Genomic DNA, 12,971 nt, shown 5'->3' on the forward strand with positions numbered 1-12,971 from the left:
GTTTAAGTCGGACAGATTTCCCTACATGTGTAGCTCGGGGGTGACGATGGCTGAAGATATCCCGTTAGAGTTCATACTTGTTTAATTATTTATTTTAATTCTGGTGCCTGTTAGCAGCTGAAACACATCCTCACGTGCTTGTGGATATCATATATTGTATATGGAGACCTGGCTGTAATAATAAGTAAAGGTTATCAGCTGTAGCTTCAGTGTGTTCATAGGAAACGTGAGAAAATAACACAAAACACATTTCTCTTTATGGCCAATATAGTTGTCATCATCAACATAACATGATTTACAGAATACATGTGACCAACTATAATTTTTTTTCTCCTTGAATACGCTTTATTGACAAAGGACATAATACAACTACAAAGAAATAGCAAGCACAATGTCAGGGGGTTTCTATGGGAAAACAGAACAGTCTAACAAAGAATCACATGATATTGAACAGGGAACATAAGTTTATGGTTTTGACAGCTTTCAAATTTTGAGAATGTTGTATGGTTTGAATTTTTTTTGATTATTTTATTGATATTACTAGCTAAATTTCATATACATAAGTTGAAATTTTCTAATGCAAAACCTTCCTTTCAGTGCTTTTTAAATGAAACCAGACAATATATAAAAACCATGTGACCAACTAACATTTCATGTTCTACCACCCGATGTTTGGATCAAAATATGAACCAATCAGATCTTAGATCAGGTGAGAGCCAGGCGTTTCCCGTCATCCTCTAGGTTTTGCAGCGCCTTGCTCTAAAGTCTGCGGCCGCCTTGAGCTCACGAGGTTATCATTGCCTACGTATGCATGACGTCAGAGCAAGTCGGCGTCAAGTCGGACACAAATCTAACCGGCATGCACTGCGCGCCGATCACCGGTGATTGAATCTGCGCAGAAACAACACGGCTCATCTCGAACACGGCTAATGTGAACTTGGCGTCATAATAACCATTCTGTCCTGTTTTGCAAAACATTTTATGTTTTATGTTTCATAAAAAACTGAAAAACATAAAATGTGAATTTATATTCTTGTTGCATCAATCAAACTGTTGGACTTACTTTAAATCTCTTGGCTCTCAAGCATTACAGTACATAGGATAAACATGTGCCTTACCTGGGTATGAAAATTAATAAAACTGCTCTATTCTGCCCAGCTGTGTGCATCAGGTTTGTTTCTTTTCTAGAATAATGAAAACTGGTGAAGAATAGGTCTAAATTATTAGATTTTGATTAAACGATACACATTTAACCTGTTGATTAGAGAAGTGCTTTAACTTTTAAACAGCCTTAACATATTAAAGTGATGAGATAGCCAAACAATTAAGTAATAAGATAACCCCAATAGAGCCAACAGATATAAAGTCAGTCTACAGTGTGATAAAATGCTACAAGATTTATTATGTAACGTGATGGAAGTGGTTACTTTTACTGAATGATCAATAAAATGTGATATTCCATATAGATATGAATTATCAACCTTATTGGGTCTTTGAATATTTGATTTAATATGAACTTATGTTCTTTGGCCTGCCAGGGAAGTACACACTTCTTAATAATTCAGAGTCAAAAATATAGTTTATAAAAATGAATTTAATACTATGTTTCTAAACTAATGATGAAACATTTTGACATTTTTCTGGTTCTTTTATGAAAGAAACTGAAACTGGTTTGTTGCAAAACAGGAAAGGATGTTTATTATAGCAATGAGTTCACATTTTCTTCAAAAAACTCCTCAAGATCTGGCTGTAAACATAAAAACCTGCAGCGAGGGAAAACTGTTTCCTCTTACATGAAATAGCCAATCATAGGAGAGCCCTTCCAGCCAATCAGAGGTGAGAAAGGCGGGACCTTCCTGGGACACCCTAGGATTCCAAATGAAGCTCCATTTAGCTCCAGGAGAGCTAAATGTCTGTATTTGGGTGGTATTTTAAACCGGAAAGCGAAGGCAGTATAACAGACACTGTAATGGCTACACTGGTCATTCAACATGCTGGAAAAGACAGCAAATTATCTGTCTGCATTAAGTCCGAGTTCGCAGCAGCATCTAAAAACACGAAGCCAGCCAATAGTGGAAGATATAATAAATATAATTAATACAGAGAAATTTCAGACAGACGGCAACACTTTCTGGTTTCTCCTTCTGCAACATTGGAACTGACTGCGCCAATCATAGACATGAATATGTAGACACGCCATTTGGTGCTGGAGAGCGTAACAGCATCGCCGCCATATTGGGTGGGTTCCTCGCTCGCCAAACCCAACTGGAGTCAACATTTGAATTATCATGTCATGGCGTACAGTGGTGTGAAAAACTATTTGCCCCCTTCCTTACTTCTTATTCTTTTGCATGTTTGTCACACAAAATGTTTCTGGTCAAACACATTTAACCATTAGTCAAAGATAACACAAGTAAACACAAAATGCAGTTTTAAAATGATGGTTTTTATTATTTAGGGAGAGAACAAAATCCAAACCTACATTGCCCTGTGTGAAAAAGTAATTGCCCCCGAACATAATAACTGGTTGGGCCTCCCTTAGCAGCAATAACTGCAATCAAGTGTTTGCGATAACTTGCTACGAGTCTTTTACAGCGCTCTGGAGGAATTTTGGCCCACTCATCTTTGCAAAATTGTTGTAATTCAGCTTTATTTGAGGGTTTTCTAGCATGAACCGCCTTTTTAAGGTCATGCCATAGCATCTCAATAGGATTCAGGTCAGGACTTTGACTAGACCACTCCAAAGTCTTCATTTTGTTGTTCTTCAGCCATTCAGAGGTGGATTTGCTGGCGTGTTTTGGGTCATTGTCCTGCTGCAGCACCCAAGATCGTTTCAGCTTTAGTTGACGAACAGATGGCCGGACATTCTCCTTCAGGATGTTTTGGTAGACGGTAGAATTCATGGTTCCATGTATCACAGCAAGCCTTCCAGTTCCTGAAGCAGCAAAACAACCCCAGACCATCACACTACCACCACCATATTTTACTGTTGGTATGATGTTCTTTGTCTGAAATGCTGTGTTACTTCTACGCCAGATATAACGGCCTTCCAAAAGTTCAACTTTTGTCTCATCAGTCCACAAGGTATTTTCCCAAAAGTTTTGGCAATCATTGAGATGTTTCTTAGCAAAATTGAGACGAGCCCTAATGTTCTTTTTGCTTAACAGTGGCTTGCGTCTTGGAAATCTGCCATGCAGGCCATTTTTGCCCAGTCTATTTCTATGGTGGAGTCGTGAACACAGACCTTAATTGAGGCAAGTGAGGCCTGCAGTTCTTTAGAAGTTGTCCTGGGGTCTTTTGGGACCTCTCGGATGAGTTGTCTCTGCGCTCTTGGGGTAATTTTGGTTGGCCGCCCACTCCTGGGAAGGTTCACCACTGTTCCATGTTGTTGCCATTTGTGGATAATGGCTCTCACTGTGGTTCGCTGGAGTGCCAAAGCTTTAGAAATGGCTTTATAACCTTTACCAGACTGAAAGATCTCAATTATGTTTGTTCTCATTTGTTCTTGAACTTCTTTGGATCTTGGCATGATGTCTAGCTTTTGAGGTGCTTTTGGTCTACTTCTCTGTGTCAGGCAGCTTATATTTAAGAAACAGGTGTGGCAGTAATCAGGCTTGGGGGTGGCTACAGAAATTGAACTCAGGTGTGAAACACCACAGTTGGGTTATTTTTTAACAAGGGGGGCAATTACCTTTTCACACAGGGCAATGTAGGTTTGGATTTAGTTCTCTCTCTAAATAATAAAAACCATCATTTCAAAACTGCATTTTGTGTTTACTTGTGTTATCTTTGACTAATGGTTAAATGTGTTTGATGATCAGAAACATTTTGTGTGACAAACATGCAAAAGAATAAGAAATCAGGAAGTGGGCAAATAGTTTTTCACACCACTGTATGTCTGATTTAGTTAAAAATCATTACAAAATGTGTTTTTTAGTTGGGTAAACGTCTTCACTAGAAATAAATGCAATTGGTGACCCATCATAGGTGGCGGCTCGCTAGTACGCAAGCTCCAATAGACAGTCCCAGTCTACGTGTATGATGTCTGTGGCGCCGACTGCTGCAGGTGTTGTACAGTTAAAAGTTAGCCTGCTGGCCATAGCGCTGCCTCTCCTGTTAAGGGAATGCGTGTCACACAATAGAGCCATATAACGAGGATGTAAACAGATATATGAGCAACTTAACCATTTTTAAATATAAACTAAGAAAATGACATGAATACCTAAATAATAATTTAAAAATGTATGTAAAACTTGGATGCGTTTTTCCTTTTTTCTGCTTATTTTAATGCTTTGCTTAAGTATCGGATCAAGACTCTGTATCGGCAGATACTCAAAATCGGATCGGAAGCGAAAAAAGTGGTCATTGTGCTTTTATGAGAGGCTTGTCTCACTGAGATTTCCTTCATAAGCTCCACCAACTGCTCCTTTTTTTGACCTTGAGTCCAGTTAAGATTCTGCATTTGTTGGAAAATGTCCGTAATCTTATAGAAAAGAGAAATTATGTAAACAGTTCTCCTTACTTTGTCCCTTTCTCTTCCGTGTAACGTTTTCTGTGTGGCGTAAATCCAGCCGGATGTTCAGAAATGTAGGAATATTTATCAAACACCTCATTTAGCTCAGTATGCTGTTTGTATTTAAACTAGATTTGCGTGTCAGTAACTGGGTTTTGGAGATTCCAAAAGCTTTGTTCTGCATTTTTGCATCAAAGAATGAAAAGAAGAACCCAAATTTCTCACATTAGTTTATATGTCTAATTTTTGTCTTCCAGCCAACAAAGAAAACGGCATCCTTCCCCAGCTTTGTCGATGGTAAGTTAATCCGTTTGCCCACCTGTTTGGTGATGAAACCAGAACAGTGCAGTCACATGGAACAACTCCAACTTGTGCCTTGCGTTCAGTCTGTCTGTTACGAGCTTAAGCTATTTCCCTCTGTGCTATTTTCTGCTCTTTGCCAGGTTGGGGCCTTAGCTTAGCTGTCAGTTTGCTCCATCACATCATGACAGTGTTTTCTGCTTTGATGTGGGGCTCCTAGAGTCTGAATCTACGTATCACAGATGCAGATTAATCTCAGATCTCACTGGCACTACACCGTGATAATCTAACAGTCAGTTATCACGCCAAGTGCAGTGATTAAAATAACCATTTTCACCACACAAAACTCACTTTCACTTTGAAAAGTCTTCAGATGTTCCTTTCATCTCCAGTCCCAGGGCCCTGTGAGCCAGAGGACCTGATTGATGGCATTATCTTTGCTGCTAACTACCTGGGATCCACCCAGCTGCTGTCTGAGAGGAACCCCTCCAAGAACATCCGCATGATGCAGGCGCAGGAGTCCGTCAGCAGGGTCAAGGTACTTAATCCTACTCTAACCCAAACAGACATATTTTTCTTTTGATCGGCGATATAATTCTTCTTCTTTTCCTGTTAAGCCTGATGTATACTTCTCCGTGAGCTCCACAATAGAGAGACGCGCACGGAGTGTCGGAAAGGTTTTCACATTCGAACTTCTGTTCAGGCAGCGGAGTGTTGCAAAGCAATTCCCCGCCAGGAAAACAGAGGGCGTAGCGCTTTTCTGTGGTATCCTGCCACCATAAAACTCATATGGTCCCCGATAACGTATTTACTAATGTGTTTATATATTTCAGAGACTGTATAACACAGACAAATTAGTCCTTCTTTCTCCTCCTCCCCTTCGTGCGGTCGCCACATCTAAACGCACATCTCCCGTCGTTTCTGTCCACGTTTGCTCCGTATTTTGTTCTCCGTCACTCACGAATGAATAAATGCAAATATTTTCTTGTTCTTCAGTGTGTTCTGGGTCTGCCGCTAAATATCAGTTTACTTTTTAACGGAGCTACAGCGGTGCTGGTGACGAATATGCAGGAAGCAGCGTCCTGACCAATCGCAAGCTTGCGGTCTCCGTCACTTTTGACGGATGTTTAAATTTTTGGCCGTGTCTCCGTCACCCTCTGTGAGCCTGTCGGAGGGCCCTTGCGCCGACGCAGAAGGAGAAGTATAAATCAGGCTTTATGCGCCTAAAGAAAACAAATTCATCCAATATCTCATTAACATCTTTATTAGTTGCAAAACTAACACATCACGTTGATAAAACAAACAAGGACCGGTTTCTGCTAACGAAGATACTTTACTGTTGCTATTTAAATGGCTCCTTTACATCTTCCTGCTGTCACACTAAAACAGATGGTAACACTTCCTTTTACAGTCCCCTAATTACTAAGTACTTGCATGGTAATTACATAGTAAGTTAAAGTATATTATTGTGTTATTAAAGTCTATAATTGTAATAAAGTGTAATTATTATGTAAAGCAGGGAATGATAAAGAAAAATAAAAACTAGAATTGAACCTGAGTTACATGGTAATAACTGTTTAAGAACTCAGAAAGAATATTACACTTTAACTTACTAGTACATAGTAATTAGGGGACTGTAAAAGGAATCGTTACCAAACAGATTAGTTATATGGGGGCCATTATCGCCCGAAGGTGCTTTCATTGCAATCTAGTCGTTTATGTTTATGCTGCACTGATGTAGAAATGAAGCCCAGTGGCTGCGTATCACACTGCTGTACAATTCAAATAAGAAAAATATGAAAAATAGAAGAAAGAAGAATCAAAGGATGCAAACTGTTGTCACAGTAATGGTTGATTTGGTATATTATTGCTCTCCATCGCGTTGCTCTCCTAGGAGAGTTAGACAACTTACTCAGATTGGGCTTCAGGCTAGCTACCTGATACCGCCGGCTGGATAGTAGTGCTGCTGGCACGTAACCCCCAAATTCCACTACCTCCGCTCCGCTCCGCCCCCGCCTTCCGCAGCCGCTCGCTTACGAACTCAATTTTTACTGGTACCCGCTCTACAACGGCTCCGCTCCGGTGCGGAGACCTGAGGTGGGCAAACAAGCATGCGCGGGATTTTCGAGATCTTGCGATACAGTCCAAGCAATAAACGCAGAAGTTAGATCCAAACACCCGTTGTGTGGGAGAAGCATCGAAATGAACTGTTTAATCTGCCCATCATTTGTGTTGAGAGATCAGCAGTGTTTGGATCAACAAAGTGTGACTACTTTGATAGTAGAAACTGTATTTATGGCTTTCTTTTGTGCATTTAAAGTTCAGCCGCCATTCATAGTTGTTAAAGGTTGTTAAACCTGTGCATATGAAACAAAAAACGCCTTTTGTTTATCGATTTACTGTGAAAAACGGAAGTTGTGCCCGCTCCTTTTCCTGTTGGGCGGTTGTGATTTCTGTCCATTTACTGCGGAGGTGCTCCGGCGTCCGGCAAATATAGGATCGATTCTATTTTTGCCGGACGCCGGAACAGAGGGCGGCGCACGGCGCCGCACTGCCGGAGCACGGCTGCAGTAGTGGAATTGCTCTGATTGACTAGAACGGGACCGATTTTGCTCCGGCGTTCGTGTCGGAGCGGAGCGGAGCAGAGGTAGTGGAATTTGGGGGTTAGGTTAATATTTCCCCTGTTGGTCTTTGCTCCTTGCTGTCCAGTAGTCTTATGACTGATGGTGTTTTGGTGTAATTTCAGAAAAACAAGGTTGATGGCACCACAAGGAGAACACGTTAAATGGTTTCAGATGGTTTTTATAAGTTTTAGCTAAGTGTTTGTACCGAACACGCAAAAAATTGACCCAAAATGAAGGAAAAACAAGTCTTCTTGGTGGTACACAGTTTCGTTGTGAAATAGCAGGATTTGATGCTGAAACTTGTCTATGCATATGCACATCTCCTTTTCTTCCCTAGTGAACACAGACATGAATGATTTCCTAAATGTTGAATGACCCCTACGCTGTAGCAGACTACTTTTAGAAAGTGATGCATAAGACGCTATAGGTTCAGGTTCAGGTTTATTTATTTATTTATAATGTGCCTTCATATGGCCCGAGGGACAAACAAAGCACTGAACGCAACAAATTACCACAGTTTGACAAAAGAAACCACACCAAAATATCTAAATAAAAACATATAAAATATTTAAAAGCATTTAAGAAATTAATCAAAAATCTATAGTTAAAATTTAGGTGGGACCAGCGGACAAGCAGTGGGGGGGTGGGTGGGCGGTGGGGGGGGGGGGGGGGGGGGGGGTTGCACACGTTCCGCTGCTGTTTCTCACCAGTATCAGCAGATGGAGGGCTCTAGTTTCGTTGCGCCGTTCATGTCAGCGGACACGGTAGGGATGGGGAGGGGGGCGGGGCATGATGCTTAGCCTGGCGGGTGGCCAAGCAAAGCCTGGTGGGCCGCCAGACTTATAAAGCACTGGGGGAAACCCTGAATAAGTGCTTAAGTATACAAATATGCTTACAGTCGTTTTTCAATTGAGGCAATATTTCTAAACTTCTTGCAACTATTTGTAACACATCAATACAAGCTTACCCGTCTCAGTGTTTCTAAAGCTTGCTTTGATTGGATGAAAATGAGCTGTCTGTGATTGGCTGGTGGTGTAGTTCATTTGCATAAAACATTAATTGCGAGCACAGAAACAGAGCCAAGCACGAGCAGTGCATTTGTAGTTTGTTGGAACTGACTGTGTCAGAAAGCTTTTGACCAAGCGTGTGAGATTTATCTGCATATTATTGGTTCATTCACATAAATATACAGTGGTCCCTAGTTTATCGTGGGGGTTATGTTCTAAAAATAACCCGCAAGAAGTAGCTACCTTATTTTTTACAATTATTATAGATGTTTTAAGGCTGTAAACCCCCTCACACACTTTATACGCTTTTCTCAGACAGGCATGAACATTTTTACACTTTTCTCTCTTGTTTAAACATTCTAAATGCACAGTAATAAAAAGCATGCAAAATTCCACTAAAAGTAAGAATTGTTTTCAGGTGTATTTACTGGTTTTCCCTTAACTAATTAAAAAAATTAGCTGCTTGAACGCTTTTATGAGCTGCCTAAATGTTTTTCCTCAAAAAAATCGCTAGAACAGCGAATGCTGATTATATTGCGGCCATAGCAGCACCACGAAAACAATAAAACAACCAGATTCACCACTCCGTGCGTTCGGTTCGGGTCCAACTTTCTACTCCCCTCCTGCCTCAGCGCTGTTACCACCAGTGTTGGGAACGTTACTTTAAAAAAGTAATTAGTTATAGTTACTGATTACTTTGTCAAAAAAGTAACTCAGTTACTAACTGAGTTACAAGATCATAAAAGTAACTAATTACCAACAAAAATTACTTAGTTACTTTTTTTATTAAAGCATGCAAGAATTACTACAATAGTGAAATATAAATGACTAATGACTGGAACATAATAAAACGTATGTCCAAATGTTTTTTTATAAACCTGAATAATTTCAATAAATAAGCACTTAACAGGAGGAACTACTAACAGGAACATTACACTTATCTAGACTATTAAAAGGTCACTGTGTGATATTTAACAAGACCCCAATCAGCTAAAATTTAAAATTGCAAATAGAAACACCTGTAAAGGTTCCCGTGCCTTTAAATGGTATCTCAGTCTAGTTAAATTACAGAAATAAATGTAATTTTGCACAGTATTCGAATTTTTCCAGCTTCACATAATTGTGTGTTTTAGCAGCATTTCTGTTGCTGCTAATCTAGTAACGGTTAAATAAATAAATAAATATCCTTTAAAATGGCACTAGGAGAGGCACAAGCCTGATGGAGGACTTAAATGTACTAACGTGGGTCAGACCCAACCACAGAAGAGCTGAAGCTGGGTGGTGAACACACACAGGTAGTTCTATTAACACCTGAGCTCCATGACGTCTGAGACTGATGCATCAGTGTTACAGTGGGACTAAAGACATGATCAGAAACAGGTTACAGCTGGATGATCTAGGAAGGCAGAAGATCAGGACGTCTGAGCGGTGAACAGGTGAGCGGACCTTCGGGACGTCCCGCTGTCACGCTAAGAAGGGCACGGCTGCAGATTCGCTGCTGCAGGTGGGAATCTGCAGCAGCGAATCTGCGGGTCTGCAGCCGTAGATATTCATCACGTCTTCCTCGTTCTTCACGGGCCATGATGCGCTTGGATGAAAACATCTACCTCTTTAGCTCCTGATCAGCTGATGACAGCTTCAACACACCGCGCTGCTTAACGCACGCATTTCCTTATCAGTAACAGAAACAACGTTTTGATAAAAGAAGACGGCAATTAATTAGTTTGCTCGTTACAGAAAGAAATATTTTTTATTGACGTGGTTATTTGAAACGGCGTTATTACCATCACTTGCTGTGTCTACACTACAGCATGCAGCGAATGAGACCGTGAGGGTCTCCGCCCACCCGGCCAATCATCATCGTGTTTGCAAGTGCGTTACCGACACCTCTCACTCCCTGGCTGCAGCTGAAGTGTGGCGGTCAGAAAGCCTCACACTGTTGCTCAACGTTCGACAAGCACATAGTAACGCACAACCTTCCGTCCCCAGTAACAGTAACGGCGTTGCAATGGCGGGAAAAATTATTAATTAGATTATTCCGTTACCTATAAAAGAACGCCGTTAGTAACGCCGTTATATTTAAACGGCGTTACTCCCAACACTGGTTACCACTGTAACCAGAAGAAACCCCGGATGTGTACTCACCCAACAATGACTTTTCAGATGATCACATTTAATGTTCTACCCCCCAGCCATGGACATTTTCTCATTTTAGACTTAAATTGTTCAACTGCTACCGGCACACATGGTTATCGCAAGCTTGTTCAAACAGCAGCTGGCTCCGGACCCTGATTGGTTCTTTTCTAGTCTAGTCCCACCTCTCCCAAATGCTGATTGGTTCTTTTTTCCATTTGCCTATCTTTTCCGTTTTCTGATTGGATTTTCATTAAAGTCTATTATTGTTGTTGCCTTTTATTTATTGATAGGAAAAAAATCTGCGAAACAAGGGTGAACCGCGGAAAAGAAAGGTATGCATGCGCTCAGGTCAGTCTGACCACATGCGGAGATAAGCCACTGCACACGGACGTGTTTATGTCCCAAATCTAACACCATAGCATAGTTCCACCGTGAATCTTATGCACAGGCTGGATTTGTTGTTTGATTGTGCATGATTTGTCATCTCTGTTGCTACTTTTGCAGACAAATTTGTAACATTATAATATACAACATAATTTTCATGATCCAATTTTAGATTTTATGTTTACATTAAATAAATTTAATATTTTCATCATCTTAATTCTGCAACAGGTTTTTCCACAATCAAAACAAGTTCTGCCTCAGAAAATGTGGCTCATGTTTTTCAAAGCCACACTTGTCTCAGAGTAAAGCAGTGGTTATTTATCTGATTTCAATCTGCAGCTTCATAGCTGGCTCGTCGAGCTCTGTACACTGCTGCTTTAGACGTTGACTCTAAAATGTACAGAAATCTTCGCAAACTCAACCACATAGGCATTATTCAAGCCTATTTGCTTTGGATCGATCTAAAGAAGTCGGTTAGCATGCACCAGTTCAGGTAACTCCCTCAAGTAAAATTCAGTGGGAAAAAAGACAGTTTGTCAGGTGAAATGTGTCTAAACTCAGTAGCTTATTTATGCAGAGCTTCTTAGGCTTGACATTCTCTTGGTTTGATGTAATATTTATGAAGCTTCATCACCACCCCTACCTTCTCTCTCTGTTGTTGTCAACCCCCCACCGACCTGCTCAGTGCCTCTTCGGCAAAGCAGAAGATGTTGCTGAAAGCCTATGTTTTGCGTATAAAATGATGAAACTTTGCAAAAAAATAAAAACTTCCCTCTAGGCTGTTTTTAAATAGCGTCTTGGTAGGTTTTCAAATTAAAACACAGAATCAAAATTCAGGTGTGAGATCTTTTTTATCTTGGTTCAACTAAAGGGGCAAACAGCAAAGCATGACATTTAAATTTGGGCAGGAGAACACCGCTAATTTTAATAATCTCTAGTGTTTTTTCTACATGATGCTGTTTATAGCATTGGATATGGGTGTAGAAGATAGCAAAGCTCTTTTTTTCTTTTAGAATTAGATGTGCATATTCTGAAAACTGTAAAAACCAAGATACACAGAATTTTGTCACAAATGCAGAATTATGGGATAAGATTTGAGCCAAAAGGAACAACCAAAAAATACAGTCTCACACAAAATATGGCTGAATAAAACAACCAGAACGACTGGGGGGCAAAAGTCTTTGTTTCGAAAGCAAAAAAGTTCAGACTGACATTTACAGTGACTGCAGATCATGTACAGAACATATACTAACTAAGGATGTCCGACAATGTATCAGTCTACCATTATTATCGACCAATATTGGCATTCAAATTTATATCGGGAAATATCTCATTGTTTTTACTCCTTTAATGACCCAACCTTTACATACTATGCACATGTTATATATCAAACTTTTCAGCTTATTCTTCTGTTTCTCAAAGTATCATAATATTATATATCTGAAGTTCATTTTTTGAGATATTTAAATTTATTGGCACAATTTGTAAGAAGTAGAAAAGTATCCTTTTGTAGTCGAGTGTATGCAGTCTTCACAGGCCATAGCTGCATGTAGCTAGAGAGCTAACAACTAAAACAAAGAACAGGAATCTCCCCTCAAGGCTTGCTTTTGTTTACTAAATATTTCCATAACTGTTTTTACCACTGTCACAGCAATATAGTAGTAGTAAGTAAGTAAAGTTTATTTATATAGCGCCTTTCACAGATATAAATCACAAAGTGCTGTACAACATTAGTAAAATCAGGGCAAATACCTCAAACCAATAAAAACATCATAAAAAATAGCAGTGACAAGAATAGTAACCAAAATCAGGAGTAAAAACAAAGTCAAGGTGTGAACAAGAACAAAGCCATCTTTTAGAATATTTAGCGAGGGAAAGCCTGCATGAAAAGGTGAGTTTTAAGATGTTTTTTGAAGACCTCTACAGATTTCAAGAGACAGAGATTTGAAGGCAGACTGTTCCAAAGTCTGGGGGCAATAGACTGAAAGGCCCTGTCCCCTTTGGTTT

The 12,971-nt window shown here is 40.0% G+C and overlaps 1 protein-coding gene across 4 annotated transcripts in view; it reads left to right on the forward strand.

The window, feature by feature from the left end:
- The window catches only part of apba2b (amyloid beta (A4) precursor protein-binding, family A, member 2b), a 102,671-nt gene that overhangs the window by 65,088 nt on the left and 24,612 nt on the right, over positions 1 to 12,971 (forward strand). For all 4 annotated transcript variants that reach the window (XM_015953140.3, XM_015953145.3, XM_015953141.3 and 1 more), the window contains exons 5-6: positions 4,771 to 4,810; positions 5,206 to 5,351. In XM_015953140.3, coding sequence (XP_015808626.1) covers positions 4,771 to 4,810; positions 5,206 to 5,351 — 186 coding nt within the window. The remainder of the gene's footprint in view (positions 1 to 4,770; positions 4,811 to 5,205; positions 5,352 to 12,971) is intronic.

Source organism: Nothobranchius furzeri, chromosome 9 (assembly GCF_043380555.1).
Source record: "Nothobranchius furzeri strain GRZ-AD chromosome 9, NfurGRZ-RIMD1, whole genome shotgun sequence".
NCBI lineage: Eukaryota > Metazoa > Chordata > Actinopteri > Cyprinodontiformes > Nothobranchiidae > Nothobranchius > Nothobranchius furzeri.